The 26,522-nt window shown below is 53.9% G+C and overlaps 1 protein-coding gene across 3 annotated transcripts in view; it reads left to right on the forward strand.

The window, feature by feature from the left end:
• The first annotated feature begins 544 nt into the window (after nucleotides 1-544).
• SYNE3 (spectrin repeat containing nuclear envelope family member 3) overlaps nucleotides 545-26,522 on the forward strand; it is an 82,005-nt gene continuing 56,027 nt past the window's right edge. Inside the window, exons 1-2 of one of the 3 annotated variants that reach the window (XM_040641475.1) lie at nucleotides 545-798; nucleotides 26,259-26,416. In XM_040641475.1, the coding sequence (XP_040497409.1) occupies nucleotides 795-798; nucleotides 26,259-26,416 (162 nt within the window). In that variant the 5' untranslated portion in view covers nucleotides 545-794. The remainder of the gene's footprint in view (nucleotides 799-26,258; nucleotides 26,417-26,522) is intronic. The other 2 variants (XM_040641476.1, XM_040641477.1) reach the window with 2 other exon arrangements.

Raw genomic sequence — 26,522 nt, forward strand, 5'->3', positions numbered from 1 at the left:
TCGGCCTCCTCCCTACGCATCGAGTTCTTTCTCCACCTCCCCCAGTGGCTCTCACGCTGACAGGCCATTCTTCAGAGGAAATCCCTTCTGTGGGGCCAGTGTCACGGGGTCCAGGAATGCCACAGGTTTTCCAGTGCGGGGGCCCACCCTGGGGCGCCCCACCCTGACCACCCTGACCACACCCTTTTCTCCCTCGGTCCCCGGAGCCCCGCCTGCGGCTTGCTCACTCGCTACTGAGAACTTGGTGACCACAAGCCGGCCGTTGTCGGCTGGATGTGAGCCAGTTGGGTTTGTCAGGTTAAATTCCTTCATTCGGGACTGGGCAGCAGGGAAGCCTGGCTTATGTAATTTGCCTGTTTATCTGTTTGCTGCTTTCACATTCAACTTGGCTCAGAAGTAATTGTAGAAGATGGATTCGTAAAAAGCCCATCTGTGGTACCTCTTGCCCCCATTTCCTTCTAGGTAAAACCACCAAAATGCCTGGGAGGGGGGAGGGCAGCGGCGTTTGCTTGTGCGCGTGCTCCTTGGGTGAGGTGAGGCGGTGGCCCTGTAAGTCCCTGCACTTGTCCCCTCTGGGTAGCAGCGGGGTTTGCCGTGCGGCGGCTCCTCGCTGGAGCCACTTGCCTTTGGGAGGCTGAGAGGCACGAGTTTGTGGCTGGGATGTCGCCCTGCCCTGCGCTGGAAGCCGTGTGCCTTGGGCCACCGCCTTCGCTCAGCACGCTGACGTCAGCTGAGCGGCACAGGGGAGGAAGGCTCCAGAGGCACATCTGCGCCTTGTGGCTGGAAGGAGTCTGATGGGTGAGTGTGATCTTGGCAAGTCACATCACCTGCATGGGCCGGGCCAGTTCACCTGCTCCTGGGGCTGGTCACACCTCCCTGCAGAGCTGCGCAAGGGGCCGACAGGATCACTGGTGGACGAGGAATTCCCAGCTCCAAGTGAGCACTTGGTCCCAGCTGGTCTGGCTCTCCCATTTCCAGCTTCCCTGAGCACTCCCTCTTTTCCCGGGGTGCTCCCTAGCTGGGGAAGTGACTTTGGTGGCAGTGTGGGTCACGTGCACGGAGCTGGCCACTTCTGCCTGCCTCCGCCCCGGCACTCACAGTGGTTGGGTCGGCACAGCTGCTGGTGAGTCAGCCCTTGGCTCAGGTGTTCTTGGCTGGGGGCCCCTGCTCCGGCCGGCCCCAGGGGCGCGATGGGCGGAGACTGCCCCCACCATGGGAATAGTTTTATTGGGGTGTATAGGGTGCAGACTGTGTACCTTGATCGTTCGTTTCCCTCCCAGAGTCCCAGCCATCCCTAATGGCCAGTGTGACTTTTTTCTTTTATAGAATTGATTATGGGAAAAAGTCAGTGTCACCGCACAAGGCCCTCCGGTCTAACCCCAGCCCTGAGCCCCATGGTCCTTAGTACAGTGCAAGGGTGTAAACGAGTCTGAGTTTGGACTGGGGGCTCCTGGTCACAGGCAGGATGAATGTGGTGGCACGTGCTCAGAGCAGGGAATGACAGCAATTCCCTTCTCCGTCTTCATATCTCCCTTTGACTTTTCCCCTTTATCCTTCTGATTGTGCAGTGTTTTCCTAATCACCGGGCCTTCGCTTTAGGCCAGCGTATGAATCTGTGGACCTAGGGCTGCTTATCTGTGTTTTTTAAAAGCTCTCCGAGTGACCTGCTGCATGGGGCTGGCGGAGAGCCACTGGGTTTTGTCTCCGTGTGGTGCCAGCCTGGCTCTAATGCTTGCCTGTTCCTAAGTAGGAGCAGGCCTCGGGCACAAGCTGGCAACAGCTTCAGATGGAGTTAAATAAATGGTGTTTATATGCACTGTGTTTATCCCTTATGATGCTCTGTACATGGTAATTGATACTCTGGTTTTCTATTTGAGGTAAAGATAAAAATTCTCCTTTTAAAAGAAATTTAAGTTTAAATGGGGAGAATTAAAAAAAAAAAACACTAATGAGAAAACATAGTAAGAGCAGGCATCCCTAGATGTGGCCGAAATCACAGATATGATGCACAGATGTCCAAAGTATGTACAAACTGTACCTAGGTGACCTCAAAGGGCCCCTCCAGGTCCCACGTCCTGATGGATCTGAGAGGCGCTCACCATGGACGGCCTAACAAAACGGACAGATAGCCCAGACTGTTCACACCAGCCCCCTGGACCCAGAGGAATCTGTTCACAGATTTGGGGGTGATTCGGCATGAGATGTCCTCATCTTGCTTTACTCGGTGACTCCCCCTGCCCAGCAGGCCAGCTGGTTCTCTCTGTTGCCCTGGGTTTCCACCTCTCCTGAGTCATAGTGGCAGCTCAGGAAGTCCCCTGTGCAGTACTCAGGGCTTTTTTTCCCCCTGGAGACGTGGCGGCATAAACCAGGTGAATGCCACGTTACCGGCATCTGACTCCATAGGACCCTGGCACCCACATCGGCACAAGGGCAAATCAGGTCAGGGAACCGAGAAATCCGCTGCCCCAGGGCAGACCCAGCAGTGCTGGCCGCAGGCCTTGACCTCTCAGATGGAGGAGGGCCCTCACCCGTGCCCCCAGTCCTTAAACTATCTGGAAGGGTCATAGAAACCAAACTTCAGGCAAACAGACCCTGGCTGGCCCCAGCCGCTTTTCCTGCTTGTGTCTGGGGGAACCACCTGTTGCCCCCGTGCCTTTCTTTCCTGATTGTGTGAGGTTCCTGTTGTGTTTTAACTGGTCAGCCCGTTCTGGGTATCAGGGATTGCAGACTTTTTGCTGAAAGGAACAGTATGGAGGCTTCGAGATTTCCAGACCTCTCAGGAATGCTGTGCTTGATCGGTGGGGGTGGGGTGAGGTATTTCTCTTGAGCTGATAAATAGCATCAGCAAACCTTTTCTGTGGCGGAACAGATAGTAACTATCCTTGCCGTATGGGCCACACAGACTCTGTTGTAATTTATTCAGTTCTTCTGTTGCCTGTAATGCTCCGTGGCTGCGGGCCAATAACACTTTGCTTACGGATGTGGGAATTAAGAGTTTCATGTCATTTTTACCTATCATAAAATATTACTCTTTCCATTTTTTTTCCCCAACCATTTATTTATTTATTTATTTTTTAAAGATTTTATTTATTTATTTGACAGAGATAGAGACAGCCAGCGAGAGAGGGAACACAAGCAGGGGGAGTGGGAGAGGAAGAAGCAGGCTCATAGCGGAGGAGCCTGATGTGGGGCTCGATCCCATAACGCCGGGATCACGCCCTGAGCCGAAGGCAGATGCTTAACCGCTGTGCCACCCAGGCACCCCATATTTTTTAAATATTTTATTTATGAGAGAGAGACAGAGAGCATGAGCAGGGGGAGGGGCAGCGGGAGAAAGAGAAGCAGACTCCCGGCTGAGCAGGGAGCCCCATGCAGGACTGGATCCCAGGACCCTGGGATCATGACCTGAGCCAAAGGCAGACGCTTAACCCACGGAGCCATTGAGGTGCCCCTTCCCAACCATTTAAAAACAGAAACATCATTCTTGGCTGGAAAGCTGTATACTGAAATGGGCAATGGGTCACAGTTTGCAGGCTCTGTTCTAGAAGCCCCTGCTGCAGGGGAGGGTGGGTCTTGCAGATTGGAGCAAGTTGTTTTTCTAATCGTTTCAGCTCTGAAAACTAGTTCTGAGACAGGTCTCACTCTTTTTAGCCTGCTGCTTCGAATAGAACCTTAGAATAGACTTAGTTCCCACATTCAGCTAACCCTGAAGTCTAGTGGCAAAGAAGAGAGGAACCTGGAGGAAGAAAACTTGTTCTGTGCTGGCTGTGCAACCTTGGGCAAGTGGCTCAGCCTCTCTGAGCCTTGCTTCTTCCATCTGGAGAGGCAAGAATAGTGGGACCTACCACGTCGATGGAATGATCAATGCAAGTCTTAACACATACCAGGTACATAGCACACTCTCCAGAAAGGTCGCTATGTCTTCGCCCCTCTGCCACGAGTTCAGGAGCACAGGTGGATGGGAGGACTTCTTCCCTTCAGCCAGCAGCCCTGCACGCTAGGTTTTATTTGGCACTTTATGGAGAAGGGGGCCCAGAGAAGTTACAGAGCTTGCCCAAGGTCACAGCTGATTGTAAATAGTAGATCTAGAAGACTGTGTAACTCGAAGTTTCCATGCAGTGCTCTTGCAGGAGACCAGAGAGGCGATTAAATCCAATTCAGCTATGTACTTGCTGAGCGGTTAATGTAATCAGCATCTTTCCATTTACAGCCAGGCTCTTGTAACTCCTCTATGCTATGCCTCAAATTCTTTGGGGAACAAGCATCACTTGGGAGATCTCACAGACTCCCAGCAGCTTGTGGGGGGGCTCCAGGCTGAGGGTTTTCTGTAAATGTCTTAGGGCAACTTTGTCGCCCTATAGGGAGCTCTGGCTTAGGAGTCGCAGCCTGGAAACAGGCATCTGGGGAAGTCTTTAAGTTTATCTGACTCCTCTTGGGCAAGAACATCTGTGGTGTCTGAGTCTCTGTGGGGCTAGTGGGGAAGGCTCTAGAAGGTTCTAGAAGACTGGATTCAGGGTAGCTGCATTTGAAGAGTGGGATCATTGGGATCTTAGGAAACAAATGCGGGCGGTGAGTGGCTAACTAGTGTTAGGCCTTGGTTTCCCCTTCTGTAAAGTAGAGATGGAAATGTCATCATTAGTGGCCTGTTGCCTGAGCATGTGTTTGTCGGGCGCCTGCTGTGGGCCTTGCTCTGAATGCGCAAAAGAAGGCTGTGGAGGAAGCCCGACCTTGGATTGTGGAGGCCTCTGGAAATACAGCCCAGGCAAGGGAGACCGTTGAGGGATCGGTACATCTGGGCTAGCTGCAGTTAGGCTGCGAGCTGGGGGAGGGGGGCCGAGCCAGGGTTTCCTGCACCCCTTGCCCTTGTCTAAAGCCTTCATCAGAGAATCCAGGACACACGGACATTGGACTTGCCAGTCAGCTGCCCCGTCTGTAACCTGGAGCATCTCTCTCTCAGTTACCTGAGGATAAGCGGCTTGGACACAGGTTGCTGGAAACCCAGCCCCCACCTGTGAGTGGCTGGGAGATTGGGGTGGGGACAGAGGTGTCAGGAGTTGGGGGAGGGGTCTTAGGAGAGAAAGAAAGATGGACACAGATAGGACCAACTGTCTCCAGTTTGCCCTAGATGGAGGGGTTTCTTGGGATACAGGGCTTTCAGGGCAGAAACAGGGAAAGTCTGGAGCAAACTGGAACAATTGGTCCCCCTTGGTCCCCTTGGTCACGCCACCCTGACTGCGGCATTGGGCAGTTTGTGTCATGGCTGGGCAGTGGTGGAGAGGTCACCTCTCCCCTGAGCCTCAGTGTCTGCTCAGAGCCCCTGTGCATGAGGAATCACGGGCTCTGCTGTCCCCTGGGTGTGTGGGCGCATGACAGAAGCCAACCCCCCACCCCCCAGCCCCACCGCGGGTCCCAGAGCACAGAGCGTTTCATAAATGCTGTAGGGTGAATGGCTGGGGGTGGAGGGTCTCCACCAGGCTGGGGCAAATGACTCAGATGCTCGTTCATGCTTTGCCACTTTCCATGTGCTGTTCCCCGTCCCTAGGCCACCTCCTCTGTGACTCATCCCTTGGCCCCTCACCACAAGCAGTGTCTCCCACACCCACTGTGTTCCTCTGAGCCAAACCTTACTGAGCTCCCTAACTGGGCTTCTTTGTTTCTGCATCTTTCTCCGCATACACTGCGAGCTCCTCGAGGGAAGGTCCCCACTGCAGTGTTTCCTCTGTTGCACTTGGCACCTGGAGGCCCTGTAAAGGTTTTTGGAAAGAATGAATGACACCGAGCATGTAGAGCAGAGAGTCATTCATTCATTCTCTGCTGAGGCCCTACTGTGTGTCAGGTGCTGTCCCAGGAAGTGGGATGGGAGCAGTGGACGTAACTGGCAGAGTGTCTGCTCTGATGGAATGTACATTCTAGAAAGATCTAGAATTCTCTAAATTCAACAAGCAGGCAATAACTGCACAGACCGTATCAGAGGGTAGCATAGGCGCTGAAGGAAATGCAAAAGGAAAGGGAAGTCACTGAGCCCCTGCCAGTTGTCAGCAGGCTGGGGATGGAGGCTGTAGCCCGGTGGGGGGCGGGGGTACTGATGGGTCAGGCCTGCCTTCCCATGGAGGCAGAAAGAGGGTACCTTCCCCTGGGTGGTGGCGGCCCTGCTGTGCAGTGTGGTCAACTCAGGGTTGGTGGCATGTGGGCCATCAGTCCCTTTAAGGAAATCTGTTAAAAGCCAGCATTGTGTGTGTGTATGTGGGGAGCAGGGAACACATTTTGGAAAGTCAGATGGTGTCTGGTGCCTTGTGTGGGAGCTGAGTGTGTGCCTGCCCCTCTCCTCAGGGTGGGAGTACCAAGTACCAGGCTCACATGCTGGCCACCCTTCTCCCCAAACTGGGTGGGTAACCTTGCCGGGGCAACAGCAAGAAGGGAAATGGGCTTGTGAAGGGACTGGTGGCAAGAACCAGGGAGCCCAGGCTTTTCCAGGAGGAAAAGGATCTGTCTCGCTCCAGCCCCAGGCAGGGGACTACCAGGGAGAGAGGGTCAAGGGGGATACAGAGCGTGACAGCGTCATCAGCTGCCATGGGCTGCCCGTCACAGTGGAGTACTGTCCCCTGGGACTGACGGGGAGCTCAAGCCCACAGGCCCTTCCAGGAGGGGTGTAGGGCCACAGTGCCCTGAGACTGGGAAACATGCCGCTCCCCTGAGTCCCAGGGGGTGGCTTCAGCCTGGTGCTGAGGTCCGGGCAATTCGGGTGGCACCTCAGAGTCTACAAGGATGTGAGTCTGGGGGTAAGACCCTCATGCTGAGACCCCACAGCACAGAGGAACAGAATGAGTCCACAAGGCAGGTGCCCTTGGCTTCCCACAGACACATCCTAAACCTGGTGTCTTGAAGCCCTGGCAGGAGCAGTCATGTGCTAATTATAATCTGCACAGCCAGCTAACAGTTGACCTTGGACTCCAGAGACGGGAAGGTTCCCCTGGGGTAGGTCTCCAGGGTGCTCTGAGGCTTGCAGATACAAGGCAGGGGTTAACAGTACAGGGTGTGGACTCTTCTGGATAGCCCAGTGGGTATCGCCTTGCCGCTTCAGCCGAATGGAGACAATTTTGAACCTCCGGGGCTTTGCTAAGAGGAAAGAAGGCAGCAGGATTACTTGCTGTGTGACCTTGGGCAGGTTATGTAACCCCTCTGAATCTTGATTTCCTTATAAAAAAGGCAATCATCCCTACTGTGGGTCTGAGAGTAGGTGGGAGACCTCAATGAGCTGAATGTGTGTAAAACTGAACACAGTGCCTGACACCTACTAGAAACTTAGCAATGTTAGTTCCCAGCCCGCTACCCATTGAAAAATCCCAGAGGGCTTCCTGGAGGAGGCAGTGATGGGTGCATGGAGCCATCGCTGGGCTCAATAGTTATTTGAACTTGCTTTGAAAGTCTAACAGAACAGCGGAATCTCTTAATGTATTATTAGAGTGTGTTACATGAAAGCCCTTTAATTTTTTTTTTTTTTAGACTGTGGCTACCACCTTAAGGAAATCGAAATTTTAACAATGTACCTATGATTCCACTGCCCTCCGAGAACCCCTTGTCTCTTTCCATATTCCTTTCAGTCTTTATCTTTTTTTGACACAGCTTTTGCATAATTTACCAGCAGGAGTTGGCAAACTGCAGCCCCCTGGCCAGATGCCACTTGTTTTATAAACAAAGCTGCTGGAACACAGCCATGCTGGTGGTGTGCACATTGCCCCTGACTGTGTTCACACCACAACGGCAGATCTGAGTTGCTGTGACAGACACCATATGGCTGGAATCTCCCCGATCCTTTCCAGAAAAAGTTTGCCGGCCCCTGGTTCAGAATGCCCGGAGCCTCGCAGTGTGCCGTTTTCTCCTGTTTGCTGCAGCATTATGGCATGGTGTGAACTGTCACATTTTTTTCATTGTGAATGGCCTAGAATATTCCATGAAATGATACCACAAACTTTTCTCCACCATTTCCTCTTTGCTGGACTGTTATATCGCATCTTTGCTTTTGTTTGGTTTTCTTTCGTTTTTCCTCCTTTCCTCATTTGTCAGTTTATTATTAATTTAAAACACTTACACGTAACACCTGCTGTTTGCCTGTGCTGTTCTAAGCATTTTACTGATAGAACTCACTTTATTCTCAGATCAGTGATAGAAAGTTCATGTTATTATTACCCCCATTTAAAAGATCTTATTTATTTGAGAGAGAGCAAGCAGGGGGAGGGGAGAGGGGGCAGAGGGAGAGGGAGAATCTCAAGGAGACTCCACGCTGAGTGGGGAGCCCGATGCCAGGCTTGATCTCATGACCCTGAGATCACAACCTGAGCCGAAATCAAGAGTCGACGGCTTAACCAACTGTGCCACCCAGGCGCCTCTCTTACTCCCATTTTACAGATGAGAAGGTGAAGTCAGAGGAGTCAAATCCACCTGACTTAGGTCTGACTGGGCTAAGCAGGCTGGCTCTGGAGGCTTAGCCGCTCTTAGGAAGTGTCCAGAAGAGGCAGGCCTTTGCGACTGGGTGGGAGGGGGGGTCTAGGGCAGTGACTCACCCGGACGAGCCCTGCCCTGCACTCCCTGTCCTGCCCAGCCCCACCGCCCCACATCACCCAGATTTGGCTCTTGTCTAGTCTTCCTTGCCACAAGCCAGGCAGCTAGGGCCCTTTGACCACACATTTTGTTGTTTTGTGGAAAAGAGGGTTGGCCGCCGATGCTGAAGAGAAAGAAGGTGCAGGGCCAAGGTGTGGGTGATACCAGCAAGAGTAGATCAGAGACTCCGCTTTGTGGTCAGAGGGCTCCCGGGCTTGCTCAGTTGTTGAGTAAGTGATACATTTGCAAATTCTCTAGTCCAACTGAGAAGACCACCACCAAACATGCAGTGTAACTGTCCAGCGAAACAGAACAGCTAAGGATGGTTTGTGACATCCACCCGTGGAATGTTCTGGGTCACTTGCAACAAGAACTGTTCACGGTTAACAACCTGGGTGGCGTGTAGCAGGCTTGGTGTTAGTCTTCCCTGAGTCAGGGGGCCTCATGAGACCTGCAGACCTCACCAGGAGGACAGGCAGGCCCAAAAGGCGACATGAGATTCCTCGCTCAAGGAGCCCCCGTGGCGCACCCCAGAGGGTCTCAGGGGACAGACTAAAGTCCCTGGTTCACAGAGACAGTGAGTGCTTCCCACCGGACACGTGGACTGGTGGAGACATGTGGTCTCAGGTTGAGAAACGCTGCATTCTAGAGATGGGGAGTGGGAGGAAGACTATGGGAGGACGCTGAACGCCGAGCCCATCTTCCAGAAGCCAAACGAGAGGCTGAGCCGTCAGGCCACCCAAGGGTGCAGGACCTGGTCGGTTCTCTTCCTTTGTATGATCTTCACGCCGACCGACAATCGCATCATCTGGTGCAGGGGAGGCGTTGAAACGGGATTTGCCATTAAAGGCACCTAGCCTCTCCCAGGCTTTGGAACGGAGGGAAAGCAGGCCCGGCGTGGTTCTCGCTTAGAAGATGACATGAGCCCAACCCCACCCAAGCCTCTGCCTGCTCACTCGGGGTCCTTTGAGAGCGTGCCCTTCATCTTTCCCTGGCCTCTCTGGGTGGAATAAGAAGGCACAAGGTGGGAGAAGGTAAAGCTGGGTTTTTCTCAGCCGTCAGTTTCTGGAACCCCCAGCCCAAGGCCCCTTGCATCTGGGACTGGTGTCCCTGTCTGACCTGATGGATTTTGAGCCATACAGCCAGGAGACCCACTGGGAAGGTGTCACCAGCCCCATCAGCAGTAACCTCAAGCTATGCACCATTCGTCCCCATCTCAGCCGTGCTCGCTGCTCAGGGCTGACCTCGGCCGGGCACCCTGTGGGTCTGAGCCACTGAGGTTCACCCCCGAGCTTGGGTGCCTCCTCAGTCAGTCGGGTGTGTGATGGGAAATCCTGTTCTGACTCAAAAAGGAACCCCCCTTCTCTTGCCTTCCTGACTCACTTCCTCATTTTGCCGACCGTTTTGCGGCCGGGCGCGGGTCCTGGGGCAGACAGGCCTGAGCTTGCTGCCGTCTCTGTGCTCCAGTAGCCATCCGGCCTGGGCGGGACAGTGGGTCCCTCTGAGCCTTAGTTTCCCCATCTGTCGAGTGGCGCACTCACTCCTGCCTTGCTGTCAGTGGGCGTGGGACGCATGGCATCTGCCCTGTGCCTGGCACACAGCGGGGGGCCTCCCATGTAGGAGCTTTTGCTGACGTTTCCCCCGGCCCACAGGGTTGGGATCCATGGTAAACTTGACACCCACCCAGGGCAATTGCAGGTCACAGATGAGCCTGGGGTGGGGACAGTAGAGCAGGCAGGACACCTGTTACACACCACACAGCGTGGGCCACGGTGCGTGGCCGGGTGCTTTGCTGGCTGAGGGCTCACGAGGACGGGCTTCAAGCTTAGGTGCTGTTGGGGGGCTGGAGGCTGCTCTCCACAGCTCATCAGATGTTTGCACGTTCAATCAGTGGTCGAGAAAAGATCTTTTGACTTGAACCCCTGCCCTCATGTTGGAAGAGCAGGTCTGTGATGTGGAGGAGGCCTTAGGGAACACGATACTTGAGGAAGCATTTCCCAGCATGTGGCCCGAGGTGCCATGGTGCAAAGAGTGTGCTCACTCGAGTTCATGTTGTTTCAGAAGTTTGGGCAGATGCTGTCTGGCCGCTTGTGGGTCTGTCACTGACCAGAGGATGCCACTCCCTCGCTCACGGACCCTCACTGGCTCCCTATTGCCTGCAGGTGAAAGTCAGTCCACCCCTTTGCATTCAGGCCCCAGAGCCTGCCTCTCTGACAACTGCTTCCTTCTGTCGCCCTTTAACAATTCCCAAGCCCCCTCTGCAGCCTGAACTCGGCCTTGGATTTTTCTGCCTCCTGGCTTTTGCTCACACTGGTCCATCCACTTGTCATGTTCTTTGCCGCTTTGCATCTTACCCAGACTCTGCTTGTCCTCCACGCCTCAGCCAGGGCGTCCCCTCCTCCGTGAACCCCTCCCTGGATCTCCCGGTAGCACAGCATCGCTCTTTCTCGAGGCTCCACGGGCTGCGGGCACGCCTCTCCACTCGGGCACCTGTCATGGCCCCATTCAGAGTTCGCGGTCATGCAGACCATGAGCTTTGTAACCTGCAGGCCGCGCCAGCCTCCGCAACGGCCTCAGCACTGGGCACGTCTGGGTATGGAAGTCGAACGGATCTTGGATTTGACTCCTTATCGCCTGTCTACTCGCTCTGGGACCCTGGGCAGGCCGTGCAGCCTCTCCATCTCAGTGGCCTCATCTATAAACTAGAACTGGACACTGAGACCTGACTCTCAAGGATAACGAAATATTTTTGTGATTAACTCAGCAAAAGCTGTCGAATCGAGTAGCTTCTCACAGGGAGGGCTTGTTCCTCCCAGGAATTTCCAGTACCAAGTGATGTGTCCTTGAGTTGCAAACCCTGGCAAGCCCGTTGGAATGCTTCCCCGGGCCTCACTCTGCTCCTCTGAGATCGTCTGGCGTCAGCCCGCCTGCCATGGCGATGCGGTCCTGGCCGGCCACACCGCCTGCTCCCGGGCCGGCGCTTTGCTCAGCCCCTCGGGCTGCCTTCAGCCCCTCTTTGGGGTGGCGGAGTTTGCTTTCTGTTTGTTCCAGTGTGGGACGTGAAAGTTTCATGCCACTCCTACAGTGTCCGTGAGCCCGGTTGGGATGGTGGCGCGGTGTCAGGCTCTCAGAAGCGGTCCGGCCCAAGCGGCCGGCTAGGCTGCAGCTCTGAGTCCAACAGACCCAGGTTCAAATCCCGGCTGTGCCTCTCGGGCAACAACAGTGACCCGTTCTGAGATTTTATTTTATTTTTGAGAGAGAGAGAGAGAGAGCGTGAGAGAGTGAGTGGGGAGAGGGGCAGAGGGAGAGAATCTTAAGTAGGCGCCATGCTTATTGTGGAGCCCAACACGGGGCTCGACCCCACAACCCTGAGACCATGACCTGAGCCAAAATCAAGTCGGTCTCTTCACCAACTGAGCCACCCAGGTGGCCCTGAGCGGCTAAAGTCAAGTTATTTCACCTCTCTGAGACGCGGTTTCCTTATCTTTGCAGTAGGGACTCTTCATGACAACCTTCAAAGTTAGCTTAAGGAGCAGGTGAGGTAATGCAAGCCCGGAGAGGGAGGGGCATGTGGACTGGCTCCTACTACGAGCTCAGTGGATGGAAGGTATAGGTTCACCATTTTTAAAAGGATCTCAACTAGCTTCTTAGCTCCCTATGTAGGGGCACACCACGTAAGGTGCAGGGTTTCGATCCCTGGAGGGAAAAACTTCATTCTTACCTGAGCTATGTAAAAACAGGATAAGCTGTCTGGAATAGGAAGTGAGCTACCCATCACTGGAGGTGTGCAAGGGTCCTATAGGCCTATTGATGGGTATATTTTTAAGGAAATTCAAGCAAAGATGGGTGCTTAAACTAGATCTTTTTGAATGGCCCTCTTAGTTTTTGGATTCTGATTGTTTCTTAAAAAAAACAGCTTTATTGATTGAGATATAATTCACAACATATAGTTCACCCATTTAAAGTATATAATTTGATGCCTGTTAGTACATTCACAGAGTGGTACAAACATTACTGAGATCATTTTTAGAACACTTTATTACCCCAGGAGGAACCCCTGCATCACCCCCATCCTCTCCCCAGCCCCCGCCCTAGGCAACACTAATCTATTTTCCACGTCCATAGGTTTGCCTGGTCGACACATTTCACGTTAGTGGAATCGTGCGGTGTGTGGTCCTTTGTGATTGACTTCTTTCCTTTAGCGTCACGTTTTCAAGGGGTATTTATACTGTGGCATCATGATTGCTTCATTCCTTTTTTCTTGCTGAATAATATTCCATAGTATGCATAGAATACGTTTTAGTTACCCATTCATCAGCTGATGGGCATATTGGTCGTTTCCACTTTTTTGGCTATCGCGAACCTTTGTGTACACGTTTCTGAGAGCGGACGTGTTGTAATTTCTCTTGGGCAGATACCTAGGGATTGCTGGGTCCTCTGCGAACTATGTGCTCAGTTATTGGAGGAACTGCCAGGCTGTTTCTCAAAGTGGCTGCACCATTGTGTATTCTCACCAGCAGTGTACGAGGGTTCCACTTTTCCCACGTCTTGGACGCGCTTCGTTATTATTTATCTTTTTGATTCTAAGCATCCTACGGAGTATGAAGTGGTGTCTCGTTTTGGTTTTAATTTGCATTTCCCTGATGTCTAATGATGTGGAGCATCTTTCGATGTGCTTATCGGCTACTTGCACCTGCACATCTTCTTTGAAGAAATGTCATTCAGATCCTTTGCGTATTTTATAATTGGGTTTTTGTCTTTCTGGAAGTCCCTTATCAGATAAGTAATTTGCAAAATTTCTTTCCTTCCGTGGGGTTTTTCACTTTCTTGATGGTGTCCTTTGAAGCACAAAAGTTTATAATTTTGTTAAAGTCCAGTTTATCTAATTTTCCTTTGTTGCCTCTGCTTTTGGTGTCGCATCTAAGATAACAGTGCCCAATCCTAGGCCACAAAGATTTATGCTTATGTTTCCCTCTAAGAGATTTATAGTCTGGCTTTTTACAATTTGACCTTTGAACTATTTTGAGTTCCTTTTTGTCTGTGGTGTGAGGTAGGGGTCCAAGTTCTGTCTTTTTTTTTTTAAAGATTCCATTCATTTATTCGACAGAGATAGAAACAGCCAGTGAGAGAGGGAACACAAGCAGGGGGAGTGGGAGAGGGAGAAGCAGGCTCATAGCGGAGGAGCCTGATGTAGGGCTCGATCCCACAACGCCGGGATCACTCCCTGAGCCGAAGGCAGATGCTTAACCACTGTGCCACCCAGGCGCCCCTCAAGTTCTGTCTTTTGCATGTGGATATCAAGTTGTCCCAACACCATTTGTTGAGAAGACTCTTCTCATTGAATTGTCTTGGCACCTTTGTTGAAAATTAACTGTCTATAAATATGATAGCTAATTGTTTCTTTATCGGTGGATCAATTTGAAGAACTGTGCATTACATAGGATGTATTTGTGCCAAGATAAGTCCTGGCCATAGCTCTGCCATTGAGTGAGATCTTGCGTGGGTCTCTTTCTTTCTGTAAGCCTCAGTCTCCCCATCTATAAAATGGCCCAGCTAGAGAAGAGGATTCTTAAGAAGTGGTCCGACTGTTACATGCTGAGACTCAGGGAGGTCTCTGCAGCATCTGTCATTGGCTCCTTGGGGTGTCCCATCATCCTGTGAGCCCAGCCCTGCAGCCTGAGATCTGGAGCCAGTCTCAAATCTGGGGGCAGCTTCAGCGACTCCCTGGCCCGGGTTGGCCCCATGAAAGCCAGCCTGCCTTTCCAAGCACGTTGATGTTGTGCTCAGTTAGTAAGCAGCGCGGCCGCCCTCCATGCCAACTCTGCTCCAGGCCTGTGTGGACAGAGCAGGTGAGACACAGCCTCCACCCTCGAGGACGACAGTCTAACGGGAAGGTAGGCACATCGACAACAGTCATGGAGCCAAGTGGCGTGTGCTGGTTGGTGCTGTATATCACGGGCTGCAGGTGCGAGGGGCAGATGGCAAAACACGGCTTTGCTGATGAGGCCATCAGCCTGGCCCAAATGCCAACACTTCCTCTAGGAAATATCTGGAACATGAGGTTGAGCTGTACAGGACATTCACGGGTCTTTCATCTACCATCTAGCTGCGGCTGTTACTTTACTGACACCTTGGGCTTCCCAACCATCCCTAATACACCCACCAGGCAGTACTGATCACTAGTCCACAGGTAAAGTGCTGTGGTCAAGGGGAAGAAGCCTCTGGAGCCACATTGTCAGCCAAACTGTCAAAGTTTCAATTCCAGCTTTGCATGCTTTGGGGAAAGTTATTAAAGATCTCTGTGCTTTGTTTCCTTACCTGTAACAGGGGGCTGGTAATAGCATCTCCTTTGTAGGGTATGGTGCACAGAGCTAGCTCTTACGAGGGTCTCCAGCTGTGACAGGTTGGAGCTGTGGGCTGGAACAATGTAGCATTTTCTCCAGCATGCTAGGCGGGCTTCACAGTGGCTTGCTCTAGCCCATGGCTCTTGCATGTTGTGACCCGGTGACAAAGTACAATTAGCCTTTCCGTCCCCAGCACAGAAAATGATCATTACCGTCCTGTGCGTTTGGATAGAGTGAGGCTTCTTGGCCACATGTAATTGCCCTACTACGAGTGATTCCGCTAGAAAAAAGTTCCGAGGTGAGTTGGATGCGCCCTTTCCCTTCGTGACAACCTTTCAGTTTAAAGCCGAGGGAAGGGAAGTCAAGTGGCGACTGTTGCTTCCACTTTACCAACATGGTGACTGGGTTTGGGAGCTGGTTGGTGGCAGTCTGCCCTGGAACCAGGGTCCCCAGTCCCATTCTGGGGCCCACGCCTGCAGGAAGGCTCTGATACTGGGTTAGCAGAGTCGCTGATGTCCACCCTCCCCCATCCCCACCTTTCTCGGATTTTTCCCGAACCCACAGCCTGTGTACGTGAAGGACTAGTACGGCCAGAGAGATGGTCCTTCTGGTTCCCTACTGCTTCCTTTCAGTAAAAAAAGAATTGAGCTGATAATTATCAAGTACGTACTAAGTGCCAGTGGGAGTAAATATTATGTTTTATAATTTCCAGATTTACCTCTCTGTTCACAAGTATTCGTAACACCTACCATGTGTTGGTGTCTGTCCCGGGTACCCTGATCAAGAAAGCGGTGATCAAGACAGTCAAGGGGCAGGCTCAGATGCAAGTTCACGTTCGAAGGAGAAAAGGCGGAGAGCTCAGTGCGGTTGGGGAAGTTGTTGACTTCATCCCGTGGCGGCCATTGAGTGAGCTGAGTTGCTGAGTTACGTGCAGGCACCCAGGTCCCTTTTGAACCCAGCCCATCTGGGAGCTCCAGGAGCACAGGATAGGGCCCCCACAGAACCCCCGTTTCAGAGCTCAGAAGGACTGTCGCACATTACATGCTTCTGGCTGTTGGTGCGAGGGTTCTGGCCTCAGAGAACCACCTGTTCAAGGAGTCAGCTGGCAGGGCCCTTGGAATTGGAGCAGATTCCCGTTGGCTGCGTGTCCCCCTGTCACTCAGCTCCTTACTCCTCTGGCCTTCAGCCCACAGGCCAGGCTGGGAGCTGAGCCACAGACAGTTTTAAAGGAGGAGGGGCTGGGAAGTGCCCTGTGAGCCTGGGAGCTTAGTAAGGACACTCTAAGTACAAACGCAAGTCAATCAGGTGGCCGGCCTTTTGGGACTGCAGATTAAAACCACAGTAAACTATCCCTGCCCGCCAATTAGAAGAGGCCTAGATTGAAAACCTGGCCGCGGGAGGATGTGGGGGAACCAGAACCCTCACACACCGCTGATGGGAACGGGCCCCGGGTGCGGCCGCTTTGGAAAACAGTCTGGCAGTTTCTAAAAAATGTAAATATCACACCTACCATGGGAGCCAGCCTCTCCACTCCCAGGTTTTTCTGCAAGAGAAATGAAAGCAAATGTCTGCACAGTGTTCAGAGCCACTTTCTTCATAAAGGTGAAAGCTGTCCATCCGTGCGGGCTGCAGGAACACCCCGGGGTCTGCACAGACTGGGGGCTATTAGCATAGAAGGGAATGAGCCATCAATACGGGCATCAGCATGGAGATATCTCAAAGTAGTTGTAGCGAGTGAAAGAAGCCAGGCCAAAAATAAATAAATACATACATAGTGCATCATTTGATTTAGGTGAAATCCTCCAGAAAAATGCCAAGTCATCTCCAGTGACAGCGTGCAGACAGCGTGCACATCAGCGGTTGCCTGGGACAGGCTGTGGGCAGAAGGGAGGGATCGGAAATGGGATCAGGAACCCAGGGGGGTGATGGATGTGTTCTTTATCTTTGATTGGGGTGATGGTTTTAGGGGTACGCCTATAGGTTATGTCAAAACCTACAAATTTGGGGCGCCTGGGTGGCTCAGTCGTTGTCTACCTTCGGCTCAGGGCATGATCCCAGGGTCCTGGGACTGAGTCCCACATTGGGCTCCCTGCTCCGCTGGGAGCCTGCTTCTTCCTCTCCGACTCCCCCTGCTTGTGTTCCCTCTCTCGCTGTCTCTCTCTCTCTCTGTCAAATAAATAAAATCTTAAAAAAAAACAACCCTACAAATTGTACCATTTAACGATGCATTTATTCATCAGTTATACTCCCAGGAAAGCTGTTAACAGTGAAGACAACCCCAGCTCCAGTCAGTTCATCAGTAAGATGAGTCTGACCCTCCCTCCTTCAGGGAACTCCTCAACACGTATGAGCAGTAAAACAGGAACAGCGTGGTCCAGCTGCGGGGTCCCAGCCTGGGTCCGTGGCTTACTAACCGCCCATACCGTGCCTCCCAGAGCCCCAGTTTTTTTCCGTGAGATGGAACCAGTGATTCTAACTCCCTCCTAGCTTGGGAGGAGAACATGGGGAAATCCACAGAAAGTGCTTAGTAAACCTGTACTAAACGGCAGGGTGCACAGGGTCCATGGGCACCCGAGGACGGGAGGGGTCGTTGTGCGGGGAAGGAGGAAGCTGGGAAGGCCTCTACCTCTCTGTGGCTGTAAGTGGATCTTGGGAAGGAGAACAGGGAAGAGTCTGTGGGAAGGAGGTGTGGAGGGGTGTGGAAGGGAGGGACTTCCCAGGCAGAGCTAAGCTGGAGGAGGGGGCAGCACCCAGATTTGAAGCTTCTGGAAGCCTCGACGGTGTGGTACAGCAATGTGGGACTAGGGTTAGGTGGGAGCTCCATCCTTGGGGGTCACCAGGAGCACTGGCTTCAGCCGCCGGTCCAGGGTTTCTCAAATTGGGACCTGAGGAAGAATTTTCTGGAGACCACAAGTTGTATGAGAAGTCTTACAAATTTTGTCTAATAAAAACAAATTAAAGGTTGAAAACTGTACATGTGGGGCCATGCTTTCAAATTGAAAGACGAAATTTTCACCTGGCAGAAAGCTCTCATTTCTGAAGTCTGTGTTGCTAAGAGTGGGTTCTGAGAATATGTTATATGCAGCTATGATTTTTCCTTCAAAGAGGTTTGCCGTCACCTTATTCCGTCAGGTGGCTGCAGGAGGCGTGGGGCAAGGTGTGCGTCCTTGATGTGGCCTATCCTCCTTCCAAGGGCTAGGGTGTTGTCAGTCCAGACAGTGCAGGGAGGGGCGCTGGTTCCGGGGGAGGTGCTGCGGAAGGTCAGACCAGAAGGCCAGGCAGGTCTGGTGGGCTCGGGGATGACTGTGGGAATTGCTTCTCTCTGGGGAAGATTCTTCCCCAGAGAGAAGGCATGAGGTGCTGGGACCTGATATGCGCCTCGGCTTCGCAGGGCCAGTAAGGGTCTTGGAGGAGGGGCACGGGGACATCTGTCACTGCCAGGCTGTCACAGATCACTTGGGAAGGGAGGTCAGGGCAGGTGCAGGGACAAAGGGCTGACACCCCATCCTGGCTTCCATCCCATCCAGCCAGATCTTCTCAGGCAGGGGCTTTGGAGGCTGGGGCAGCACCTGGGGCTGGTCTTGCCACAGGCCAGATGGAGCACTGTCCTCCCGGCCCAGAGCTTTGGGAGATGTCATCCACGGGAGTGCGAGTCCTTGGGAGTCCTTGGGAGTGTGAGTGGTGTTTTTACTGCCGGAGCATGGGATTGAGTCACGGCCCGCGGTGTGAAAAACCAACACCCACCTAACGCCCTCTTCTGAATCAGAAGCCAGTAGGATGGCGTTGACCAGCCAGAGCGACCTCGTGCCTGTGGTCTGAGGCTCTGTGTCCCGGCCAGGTCGGATCGGTACTCTGACGCCCTGCCCAGCGCTCTCTGACCTGCATCTGACGGCCAGTGCCTGCCTCCTTGTCTTCTGACCGCCCTGCCCACGCTGTCAGCAGCTGGCCGTGACCCTGGGGCCAGGGTGCCTGTCAGGAACCCCCCCTCAAGATCCCTACAAGGAGCCCTCCTCTTCGAGGCCTCTGATTGGCTGCCCTCCCAGCAGCCGGAGCCCTGTGGAGCCCACCTTGGAGCCACCTGCCCTGTCCCAGGGATGCATTCTGCCCACACCCCCCCCCCTTTCTCTCTTAGTTGCCCTGTGCATTCTCTCCCCTCCCAGATATTTGTGTTTGACCTTTGACCATGCTTGCCAAGGTTAGTGTTCCCTGGGTAGAAATCTTGGCATCCTCCGCACTGTGCCTGGTGATGGAGAGCTTGGCTTTAGTCGGTTGAGAGGACTCGGAAATGCTGTGGCAGGAGCTGGGCCAGAGAGCAGTGTTCCCTGCCAGCTACCATTTATCTGTGATGGAGGGCTCTTTGAAAATCGCTCTCAGAGCCCTTGTTGTGAAAGCCATCGCCGGCCTGTCCCCTTTGTGGCTGGAATTGTAAAGTGGACCCCACGACCCTGGTACGACGTGGGGTTTCCGGTGTCAGCATTTACGAGGCGACGGGCAGAGGGTGGGTTGTGGCAGCCTGTCGTCTGTGTGGCTTTCGGGCCGTCCCTTAGCCCCTCTGAGCCTGTGCTTCCCTCTGAGGTGGGATCAAGCCTAGCGATTGTTCCCAGCTCTGGATTCAGCCCCCTTTGAGGCCGTTAAAAGATGAAATAAGATGGTGTGAGACTTCTGTCCATGTTCTTCACGCTTTGCTGTCGGAATCACCTTCTGCACACGCCAGGCAGGAGAGAACCCCGCCCCCCCCAGGAACATCCTGGTGCTCTGAACAACACTCTGAACGGTGGCCTGGCCACATCATTGTCGGCTGTACATAAACAAAAGAGTGCATTCCCACAATCCACTTGGAATAAGCTTTGGGATTAAAACCAGCTGCCTGCTCAGTTCCTGAAATTCCATCTGTGTCCATGGGAGCAGCGGGAATGAGTAAGGATTGAAACTGTGGCAGGGCAGGAGTGAGTCACGGGGAAGCCGAGCGAGTCACGGAAGGGGCGCGTACCCCATTCCCGGGGCTCCGGGTCAGCAGTGTGGCCGGGGCCCCTGGCCAGGCTGGCGGAGCCGGCACAGCGGGCTGTCACTGCCTATAGGGCCAGCCACGGGGGGCCAGGGGTTACTCAGGTCTGCGTGCTGAAGCCTTCTGGGTTCCAGAATGAATGAATGTCAGTGGCTAGGCACTGCATGCCTGAGGCTGTCTGGCAGCAGGGGCCAGATCTCTGAGCAGAGGCCCAGGTTTCCCCTGGAGTGACCTTCTTGGAACTTGAATGTTCATCAGAGATGATCCACAGAGGGCTGGTCGCCCCACGCTCCCCACACCGCGTGGGCAGCCCTCAGTGGGGTTTCAGGGGACACAGGCAAGGGCGTGGAAGCCACATGGAACCATGGCGTTAAGGCTTTGGACGCAGGCCGTCCTGAGTTCAAGTCCTGCGCCGTCTACTTAACATCCCGCTGACTTTGGGCAATGTTCTTAGTATCACTGATCCTCAATTTTCTCAGCAATAACTGAGGGGTAATAACAAGGCTCTCACTGGGGCTTTGTAGGACAAATGAGTTAATAGCCATAAGCCCTTCATCCTGGAGTCAGGCACACACAGAATACCAGATACTTGTTGCCAATTACGATTATTATCCTTAATCCTGCATCCACCACTCTGGCGGGCTTATCTGCCTTTCTGAGTCTCTTTCCATCTCTGTAAATTGGAACTAATGATGCCAGCCACATAACAGCCACTCTGTGAACCTGACTTTGCCCCTCTCTGTGCTCGGGAGGGCTTGGGTGTCACGTTGTACCGCGTTCCCTAATGGAATTTGGTTAGGTCCTGAGCGGGGTGCCTGCGGCGTCCGGATCAGCAAATGGCAAGCTGTGCTCTAGAGTTTGCAAACTCCCAGAGAGCGCGTTGGAGGGACTGAGGCAGGGGATGGCCCAGCCTGGTCCTTACGGTGTCGGGTGGCACCACAGAGCCAAGTGGGGGCCTCCACCCGACGCCTCAGCTCTGCAGGTCCCAGCAAGGGGAAGGAGGGGTCTGTGCCCACTGACGCTTCAGGAGACAGGGTTGTGAGCCCCATGGGCTGTCGGGATCAGGCAGTTTTATTGGTGCAGTACCCAGCTCTTGCTGCTCAGTGGCTCCCAGCTCTTCGTCCCTCTAGTTTAGTGGTGAAGGTGGCCAATCTCCGGCTCCCTTTTGTCTCCTGGCAGCTTCTCAGCTCCTGCACCCCTGCGTCGGCAGGCCCCTGAGGTTTGCAACTGGACTGAGTGGATTGGCCCACCTGGTTGGATCTGTCCAGTTCGGGGTCACTGCCTGCCCTAGGGCGCTTCTGTCAGATGCCCCAGGGGGCAGGGAGTTGCACTTGGTTTTGGAGGCAGTGTGGTCCGGGAGACGAGCACAGACTATGGAATCTGACAGAAGGAGGTGCAAATCTCAGTGCTGAAGCCGTGGGTCTGTGTCCAAGCCCTTCCTCTAGCCTCTGTTCTTTTTTTTCCCCAAAGATTTTATTTGTTTGTCAGAGAGAGAGAGCACAAGCAGGGGGAGCGGCAGGCAGAGGGAGAAGCAGGCCCCCCGCTGAGCAGGGAGCCCCATGCGAGACTCGATCCCAGGACTCTGGAATCACGACCTGAGCGGAAGGCAGACGCTTCACCGACTGAGCCACCCAGACGTCCTAGTCTCAGGGTTCTTATCTGCGAGTGGAGAAGGTGGCGGCAGCCCTGGCCCCTGAGCACCTGCTTTCCTGGTGAGTCCCCACGACATTCTAGAGGAAGGTGCTGGTGGAGAGGAGGAGCCTGGGCTGAGCTCTCCCTGCCGGGCAGCCGAGGCACACAGCGTGAGGGGAAGCCTGGCTTCTGCCTCTGCCACCCCCTGTGTCACCTCCCTCTCAGGTCGGGGATGCCCTGGGGACTCAAGGCCAGTGCCCGGCGTGGCGTAGGCCCTTTGTCATGATAGCCGTGTTCGTGCCCTTCTCTTCCCTTTGGGCCACATCCAGTTTCCAGCATCCTCTGCCCACAGCACACTTACTGACCACGTTTTGGGCCCCTACTTTGCTCTGAGCCTTCCCCATCAGGCTCTAGTTAAGCTCCCCCCTTTTGATCCCACGAATCTTGCCAGTGTCCTAACGTGTTGGTCTCCCCGACTTAGGGCTTTTGACCCAGGTTCCATCTGAGCACGTGATCTGTCCTAACGCGGCTTTATTCCTGTGCCCTGGCCCAGCTTGGCTGTCGTCAAGGCCAACATGTCAGTTCTCTTCTGGCCGTTGTTTGTGGTAACCACAGTAACGCTGGAGACCGGGGCAGTTTGCGCTCTGTCTCGCCTGCGGCACAACCGCACCCTGCTCACCCCCCAGCCTTCCCTCACGGTTCCTCCTGCAGCTGCCCCTCTCCGCCCTGACCCCCCAGCCTCCGCCCACCCCCTAGGAGGGCTTCCCTTCTCTCCCCTCCCTGGCCAGCATCACCTGCCGGAAGCTCAGAAATAGTCATGCCGCCCGCCCCCTCCCCCCAAACCCTTGCTGGCTGTTGTCGCCAGAGGCCAGCCCAGCCTCCGGGAGGTGGCTCCAGGGGCTCTGATCTGGCCCTTGCACCCCACCCCCTACCCTCCACTCCTGCCCCCAGCCTCCTTCCTCTAGTTGCCTCCTCCCTGTTCCCGTGCTCCAGCCTCACCGTCAGCCCCCCTGCCCCCCCCCAACAAGAACCTTCCCCACAGCCCTCAGTGAGCAGCAGCACCTCCCACCCAGCCCGCCTGCTCCAGGCCCGGTGACAAGCCCTCCTTTGTGGCCCTCTGGTCCCCGGCTCTCAAAGCTCACGTGGGTCTGTCCCCACCCCCTCTCCACTCCGGGGCTTCACCTCTGCCCCTGGCTTCCATAAAGGGAACCTTCCCAGTCTTACAGCAGTGGTGGATGGCCTTTTCCTGAGCTGCCCATGTGACGTTTAACTGAAAACTTTCAACCTCGCGTCCTCACAAAGCAGGCTCTGCTTCCTGCCGGCTGTGAGAAGGCGTAGAGCCGGAATCCCCCCCAAGGTCTGGGTGCTGAGAGGGAGCTGCAGGGGCATTTAGGGGCCAAACCTTGGATGGGAAACTGTGGTCTTACTGAGGCTGACCTAGGGGACGGCCGTTCCCGCACTCCGTGCCGGAGACAGAACCAATGCAAAGCCCTCTCGCCGTGACCAGTGCTGGTGACTTTGTCACCTGTGTTTTTGGGCTGCATTGCACTCGTAGGTATCTCGAAATGTCCTTCCTGCCCATCACTACTTCAAAATTAAGGTAGCTCTTGTGATTTAATGTGTTCTTTAAAAAGTGTGTGCGTGCATTCGTAGCTCATTAATTTAGTCTTTTGATAACTATGGTTTTTGTAAAGATGCTATTTATTTATTTATTTATTTATTTATTTATCTATTTATTCATTTAGAGAGCAAGCACAGGGGAGGGGCAGAGGGAGGGAGAGAATCTCAAGCAGGCTCCCTTCTGAGCGCAGAGACCCACACGGGGCTCAATCTCACGACCCTGGCATCACGACCGGAGCCGAATCTAAGAGTCCCAAGAGTCGAACGCTCAACGGACTGAACCACCCAGGCGCCCCGATAACTGTGTTTTCATACGATTGGTTTCCTTTGTAATGCTTTGCATTTTATTGTGGGCCTTTCAAGCCTTTATTCAGAGAAAGTCCACAGAAGTTAAGAGCTGTCCCGCTTCCCTCCAGACCCCCACCCTGGCCTGCAGCTCCTGCGTCTGCGGCCTACACGCGGGTTCAGCGTGCAGCTTTTCTCCTGTGAGCTCCTTTTTTTATTTTTAACTTTGTATTTATTTGAGAGAGAGCAAGCGAGCAGAAGCAGGGGGGAGAGGGAGAAGCAGGCTCCCTGCGGAGCAGGGAGCCCTCCATGGCACTCGATCCCAGGACCCTGGGATCATGACCTGAGCAGAAGGCAGACTCTTGACTGACTGAGACCCCCCCCCCAGGCGTCCCTCTCCCATGAGCTTCTTGAGACAGGCCTAGCGGGAGCCTGTGCTTCATTCCTCTGCGTGTCACTGACCGGGAACGGAATGGTTGGCAGAAAGGGCCAAGGCGCCCTGGTCTCCTGAACTCTGCCTGCGGGCTCGCCGAGTCCAGCTTAGGGAGGTCCCTCAGCTGAGGCCGGTCCGTGGGTTCGAGGCCCACCTGAGCCCAGCCCCACCCTGCTGGACCCCAAGTGTCCCATTGAATGTACCTCGGTGGTCTCCAAACCATCCTGCTGAACAGGCCCTGGGCCTTTGCAGCCAGAAGGGCTCTCCCAGGCTTCTCAGCCTTTGAACGATTAAGACAGTGCTTCCCCTGCCGTCCTGCCTTCAGAAACTCCGGGAGACTCCTTTCTGCCCCTCCCGCGCCTGGCTTTGAAAAGTTACGTAAAAGCCAAGCTTTTGGAAGCCAATCAAATCCCACACTAGGCAGGAGATTAAAGACACAATGAACCAATTTAAACGCCCGCACATTCTGATGTGCTTTACAAACGAAGCATTTAAAGACAGGGAGTGGCTTCAGGGAACATATTAAATTGTTAGAAGAAAAATCAAAACAGCTCTGAAAGGAAAACAACAGGATGGGACAGTTGAGCTCTGAACGGAGGCCCAGGTCCCCCTTGCGGACAGCATCCTGCAGTGGGGAAGGCCGGTCTCAAGCAATCTGGGGGCAGAGCCCACCCCGTGTTGGCCCTGGTGGGCGGGGGTGGGTGGATCCTTGGTTCCTCAGTCAACGCTTGTTAGGCCATCAGCTGACGATCAAGAAGAAGAAAGGGCCAGCACACAGTTCAGCTATGTGAAGAAACTATTGTTTTCTTTGTTTAATTTTTATTTTTAAAGTGATGGTTGCTCTTTCTAGAAAATTCCCAAATGCCTGTGGAAAAATAAGGGAACAAAAGCTTCCAACTGTGTGTTTCCACCCTCCACAGGCAAATCGTCTTTAACCAAGTGGCCTCCAAGGCTACTGTGCCAGGAAAGGAGAGGCCTGAGGTCACGTGGGTGTGGCTCTGGCCACTTTGGGCCACACCCCCTCCAGTTCAGTCACGTGGACATGTCCTGGCAAGACTGCCCAGCCTTTCCCTCTGAGTGTAGTTTTTTGTGGTTTTGTTTGCTTTTTTATTGTAGAGTTATAACTACTAAATATACAATTTTGCCTAATTTTTTTGGTATTCTTATGTCATAAGAATTCTCCATCATCCGTTCATTTTAAGCGTACTTTCTATGGGCTGCATAATACCCGGAAATGCAGTGTACCCTACTTTCCTTAACTAATCCCCCACTACTGGGCATTTGGGTTGTTTCTAGTTTTGCTTTGTTTGCCATTTTTACCAATGCTATATTCGGTTTTTGGTGCACTGAACTTTATACCAATTCTGGGCTGTTTCCACGTTGGCGGAGGGCTGACTGTGCAAGGCGTTGTGGGAGGTCGAGGATAAGCTACGCATAATCCTTTCACCTAAAATGCAGATATAAATAACTTTAATCCAAAGTCGGTTATCATTGCCATAAGCAGACGACTAGAACTGGGATACAGAATAGTTTTGCCAGGGCGTAATGGCATTCTAAGAAAGGTATGGGTGAAAATCTGAGCCGTTGTGTCTGCAGCTGAAAGGTAAGGGCGAGGGAGTGGAGGCAGCGTAGCGGAGGGCTGGTTTGGCTGGGGGATCCATGCCGGGAGGTGGGCTTCGCCTGTGGCATCAGAGCAGGTGGGCAAGGTCAGTTGATTGTCCGTGGCTGCCACGAGCTAGGTGGTCCGTGGCTTGGTGGAAAAACACCAGTGATGGTCCGCTGTGGACCCAAGTTGGTGGCGAGCTGGCAACAAGACACCTGGCTAACCTGGCCGTCCCCAGCCCTGAGATCTTAATGTTCAGGGGAGGTTCTGGAACTGGCCTCAGCTTGGCCGATGCCAAAAATTATTTTTTAGGTTGAGACTTCTTGATCCATTCATATCATGATTCATACACTGTCATGGACATCTCAGATTGTGTGTGTTTTGGGAATCTCTTTTGGAGGGGCTTCCACCCACAGAGTCAGAAGAGGGTTGGCCTTGAGTCCCCAGGTAGGGTGGGCGGGAAGCAGGGACGCTGAGAGGCCAGAGAGAATCTTTGCCAGCCCAGCGCTCTGGGCCGCTCTGCCTGCTTGGCCACAGGAGAGGCCTGTTTTCCTCCCTGGTCCTTTGGCCTTTTGACAAACACAATCTCCCTCCCCCTGCCCCAGCTGTGCAGCCAAGTGGGAGCACCAGGAGGGGTGCTGGTGGGGTTGGGTCTGTCCCCAGCGTCGGTCCCCCCACCCACCCATGCCGCCCTACGTTCTCACCTGCCGGCCTGATCTCATGGGGTCCTGTCTTCAGCCCCTGCAGGTGCCATGACTCAGCCGCCCCAGGACGGCTTCGACAGGAGTGTGGAGGACGCCCGGGAGTGGATGAAGGCCGTGCAGGAGCGACTGCAGGTCAACGACAACACCCAGGGGCCCCGGGCGGCCCTGGAGGCCAGGCTGCGGGAGACTGAGGTATGCAGAGGCCGTGGCTTCCGTAACCCCGTGGCCTCGGCCGTGTCCCTCCCCTTCAGGCCTCAGGTTTCCAGGCTTTCAAACTTTGATGTGTTTGACTCTCCTG

This window comes from Ursus maritimus, unplaced genomic scaffold (genome assembly GCF_017311325.1).
Source record: "Ursus maritimus isolate PB19 unplaced genomic scaffold, ASM1731132v1 scaffold_25, whole genome shotgun sequence".
Lineage (NCBI taxonomy): Eukaryota > Metazoa > Chordata > Mammalia > Carnivora > Ursidae > Ursus > Ursus maritimus.